This window comes from Opisthorchis viverrini (assembly GCF_000715545.1).
Source record: "Opisthorchis viverrini unplaced genomic scaffold opera_v5_66, whole genome shotgun sequence".
In the NCBI taxonomy this organism is placed as follows: domain Eukaryota; kingdom Metazoa; phylum Platyhelminthes; class Trematoda; order Opisthorchiida; family Opisthorchiidae; genus Opisthorchis; species Opisthorchis viverrini.
In genome coordinates this window covers 1,662,504-1,667,643 of record NW_008751723.1, presented here as the reverse complement: position 1 = coordinate 1,667,643, position 5,140 = coordinate 1,662,504, and the positions used below count along the sequence as shown (strand labels likewise).

Sequence of the window (5,140 nt, the reverse complement as noted above, 5' to 3'; positions counted from 1 at the left end):
AAAAAAACCGTTCAGCTGTAGCACCCTTTCGGCGCCTAACTGCCATGCCACCCGAAGGAAGCACGAGGGCTGAGATACTGCCAGGTCGCCCACGCCTAGACAGTGGAAGTCGAGTGGCAGAGGTCGGGCTCGAACCACGGACCTTCCGGTCAGTAAATTCGCACTCTAACCACTTGGGCCATCTCGCCCCTCCATCAAAAAAGGAGCAGGCCGGAAAGGACTCGATATCTTCAGGGGGCTATTTATGAAGCTTGAGTATACACATCGCCAGACGCAGATGAAATGAGAAGCAAACGTGTAATCCAAGGGCACGACCAATCTTCTGTGAGACAGTGTCTTGATTGGGACGCAGTATCGGGGACTGGTCCAGCTTCGCGTAAAAACTTAGTAAAAACTACTGCATCACTAAGCTGCGTTTACATGGCGAGTGCAATCCGGTATTCTTAAAAGCATCAGATTTGGTTAATTATACCGCTATAACAAGTAACTCTTGGTGATAACTATGACCAGGGTGACGATTACAATAACAAAAAGAAACTGGCTCGGCTGAGGAGTACTGAATGGATAAACACAAAATGAATCAGTCAACGCAGAAACTTATTATACATTCACGAAATAAAATAGAAGCTACAACAGCTACCTGCATAGCCACCGTGAAGTCCTCTTCCTTTTGATGTAACTCAGAGGTCTTGATGCGTAACTGTTCCTCAAGCTCTTCCACTTTCTTATACAGTTCTGCAAGGTGTTTGTTAGCCTCCTGAATATGAGTTTTAGGTTGTCCACCACCAAACCAAGCCATATGGAAAAGAAAGCGACTGGAAGGTAAGGGAATATAGAAGATATAGGAACTCGTTCAGGAAACGTCGGTGTAGAGAGCATAAAGACTTGACGGGCAGGAAGGTTGGTGAGTGAATCCGTTTAAGCGGGGTGCATGCGGTAACACAGCTCGCCATAAAAAGGAAACCTACGGGTACTCTTTTACGTCGTTGTTGGTGAGACATGCGCACACTCCATAACGATGGCCACAGCCAGTCGAGCGGGGATACCAACCTCGGTCGTTCAAACACCAATTATGAATCTTAACCACAGATTTGTAGGGAATCAGAGATTCAGTACGATCAGTAATTACTGAGTATCCATGTGGAATATCGGACAGAAAATACCGAACTGGGGTTGGAACCGTGTTTTCGAAGCTTCCGGTAAGGAAGCTCTACAACCAATACCAAGTGATGAAGTTAGTTCCGGACTACCGGTTGGATGCTGCAGTCAAATATGAGGAACAAATGGGATCCTTACATCTTTATGTGCAAATGGACACTTGCAAACAATTACGACAACACAAGGGGTCTGTGTAGAGCCCGATGTGCTACTGCAGGTGTCTGTGGATTCTATGCATACCTGCAGGAGTAAGATCGGCAGACAAAATTCCACGGGGATGTTCAGAGCTGTTGCCCGGCCTAAATATAACTGCAATACAGTAACCATCAGCGCCATATGAGAGAACGGAGTACTGATGTCATCCATCGATTCCTCTGAGTTTCAATATAATACTGCACTTTCACACACAATCATATTCAGCATACTATTTCAACATACTATTTCAACGTACTATTTCGATTGTCACGGATAAACGGGCGATATAGGTGCAGTAGGGGCCTAAAATAATCAGTTGGGTAACCTCACCCATCAAAGCTCCGCGACTGATATATCATGAAAGCACTGGTGGCAACCCCTCCCTTCACAGAAAAAATCGTTCTGCTGTAGCACCCTTACGGTGCCGAACTGCCATGCCACCTGAAGGGAGCACGAGGGCTGAGACACTGCCAGGTTGCCCAAGCATAGACAGATGTGTCCATTGGTGTCTGGTGCAACCATCTTCTGGGAGTAGACACACGGTGCACCGTGTTACGGTAATATGCGTACCTGTTATTAGCTGCAAGACGTATCAGCGTCAAATCCAAATATTTTATTCACTTCATCTGTAATGTCTGTGGAGTCATGTGCAAACGGTGGTTACATCTGATTCCGAATTCTAAGAAAGAAATAAAACACAGCATCTTAACTCAGTCGATTGCGCCGAGTAGGTTGTACACCCTCACAAAACTGCTATATGGGCAGTTAAAGAACGATCTGCCAGACCGGGGAAGACCGAAGTTACAATATACGGAAAAACTTCAGGTGTTTCCTTAACACTAATTTTGACCGCGGGAAAATCCGACGATGGGGAAACACTTGACAAAAGGCCTTACATGCAAGTGTGGTGCATTTCGAAATGCACATTGCCTCGATATTTGTGCAAAGTTTATTCCTGAACAAATCGTAACCAGCGTACCAACTCAAGCAGTTGTGAAGATGCCCAACTGGTTGGCGAATCGGCCTGGACAAATTAGGGCCTCCGAAAGACCAGTGTTTGAAAATAGCACCAGTCCTGAATGGTAGGCGGGTAATTTCTTGTCCCTTATTGCACCTATGCCACCCGTTTAGAAAAATGGTTTGCCCTTAGCAGCCCCCGGGTTAGGGTGCATCTCACAAAGTACAACCAGAAAAATCGAAGGGGAGCAGTCAGCCCAAGAGCAGCAAAACCCCCTACCGTGAGTAACCGTATGGCAAAACAGTCTCAAGGTAAAGCCTTACCGTCTCGACCCAAAACTGCCACCTAGATGTGGTGGTCGGGCCTGAGTGCTACGATGATTCCGCGGGTTACAGTGGCTGGAACTCAGTTCCACAAGGTACAACCATACCAGAGAAACAAAGGGGAGCAGTCGAACCCAGATACGCAAGACCTCGTCCTACGAGTAATCATGCTACGAGGCGGTATGGGAGTAAAGTCTTAATGTCCTCTGCAACAGGAGTGTGAAGGCAGTAAGGTGTTCCCGCCAAGTTGATAAGCATGTCCATATACACGGAAGCAGCAATGCTGCCTTCTTCCGGGGAAGGAAGGGTTAGAAGCCACAAAGACCGATCGCCCAACAGTTGATCATGACCACCGGTGCATTATTCAATAAGATCAAAATACCTTTGAAACCAGAGTCCTATGCTGCTCAGAAGGCACCTGTTGCACGTAGCCGCATCCGGAGTGAGACGGTAATGCCTAACTCCATGTATCCTCGGGTTAAGCCCACACTCTGCAGCCTAGCAGATCAGACTACTGAGTCATCGGCAACGGGAAGGATCCCCAAAGAAAACTCTACTGCCAGCTGCCTGAAGAGTCAGACTCTTGAGTTGGAGGCTAGGAGGGACTTGGTGATTCAGTGGTTAGAGCGCGAATTTACTGACCGGAAGGTCAGTGGTTTGAACCCGAAATTTCCCCTGCTTATGCTTGGGCAACCCGACACTATCCAGGCCCTCGTGCCTCCCTCAAATGGCATTGCAGTTAGGCACCGAAAGGGTGCTACAGCTGAACGTTTTTCTTATTTTTAGATAGGGTCCCTGAACAAAACCACACAACCTCTCATTACCTTGTGGCTCAGGGTGGGGTACCCAACCGAACCCCCTTTCAAGGCCTGGGGAACCGGAAAGTATCATTTGTTGGCAGAGTTCTGTCCCCAGCCTTTTCTCACTACACAAGCAAGTGTTACTGGGTCATTTGACTGTCAGTTATCTGACCGATGGGCCTTATACACCCCGATATTTAATGACAATAAACAAAATAACTCCTTGCTAAATCCACGGGATCCTATCTACGTAGGACCTTTTACCATCCGTACTGTGTCAAATTGGAAAACATGCTTTCTACCTCTGAAACCTCATACTCCCTCAAAATTGATGTACACTGTCTCCGAGACAGGCAAACAAGGCCAAACCGTGGTCATGCATCTTACAACGCCAAGGACAAACTAAGCTCTTTCACTTTCCTCCCCCGTCTGTTTTACGGTAAGTCGTGGGATATATGGCGTGGAAGTTGCACTCAGCCCTAGATCTGAAGGCACTTTTCTGGAAAGGATCCCAGTGAATAGTTGTCATTGCGCCGCCCAGCTATCCAGCTTGGTCAACCTCAATGTCTCTCGACGAAAAAGCGGTGCCTGTTCGTAGTGTCATCTACTGCCCCAGAGGACTACAGTTCCGAAGCTGAGGACACTTTCTATCGGCAGTTATCCTGCATTATTTTTCAAGTAAGAAGAACTGATATCGCGGGCGATAATAATGCTAAAGTGAGCAGTGTGAAGTGCTTGAAATCACATTTGGGCGGTCGATTCGGAGTCGACGCTCGTCGCACAGACGGCGGAGAGCGACCTTCCTGTTGTTTGCAGATAATTTGTTGTTTCTGGCCAGCATAAACGTTCGCATCAAGTGACGTGATGGCCACCAAATGCAAATCAACCGTGGGCTAAAGTAGATCACGTGACGACCAGTCACTGGTGGAGAGCCACTATGAAGACAGCCATCCCTTGAGGCCATGGTGCGAGCAAGCCTAGTAGTTCGCCTAAATCCAGACCATTGCAAGTCAGCAAGTCAGTCAATTTATCTTCGGAGAACTACCATAACTCAGCCTTATCGATCCGAGCTACCTCAACTACTCTTTGAAGTAAACCGATTCTCCACTGGTAGTAAACATGTCAATGAAGCATGACGAACTGTAGAAGCAGCTATGCTAGCGGCGTTCAGTGCTGTCTTTTAGACTTCTTCCATACAAATGAACACTGGATATCGTCGAGATCGCTAGTCCTGATCGATGGATGTAAATCCACACCAGTATGTCACATAGCACAGCGCACGCAAACCACAAAACGCCAAATACTGTAAAGCCCAGAGAGCCCTGGTGTACAAGAGAAGCTCAGGGAGTCGCAAAAGCTCTTACCACCTGAAACAACCGTTCCCAACTAATGAGATCAAGTAGCCAGATTCGGGAAACGGTCGGTGAAACCAAAAGTAAAGAGGCGATTCATCAATTCAATCGCAATGAGGCCACTGAAAAGATGGATCGAGCACTTTGGAGAAAAGTATAGCTGGCCTCCTGAAACTAGTGTATGTGGATGAATGGAATGTCAGGAGAATGCCCGTCAGGAGAAATAAAGTATGGTGAAAAGTGGCAAGGCACCAGCACCGGATCCGGCGTCGGCATTCTGCAGCCCTTCCTCTTCACAGAAGACGGAGAACCCATGGTTAGCCATCCCAAATAACCTGGTGATATGTGGAGTGA

The 5,140-nt window shown here is 47.4% G+C and overlaps 1 protein-coding gene across 1 annotated transcript in view; it reads right to left on the bottom strand.

The window, feature by feature from the left end:
• Positions 1–799, bottom strand: part of T265_04209 (hypothetical protein) — a gene marked incomplete at both ends in the record, with an annotated part of 6,195 nt that extends 5,396 nt beyond the window's left edge. Inside the window, one exon of the mRNA XM_009168891.1 lies at positions 641–799. Within this exon, the coding sequence (XP_009167155.1) occupies positions 641–799 (159 nt within the window). The remainder of the gene's footprint in view (positions 1–640) is intronic.
• Positions 800–5,140: the final 4,341 nt, after the last annotated feature.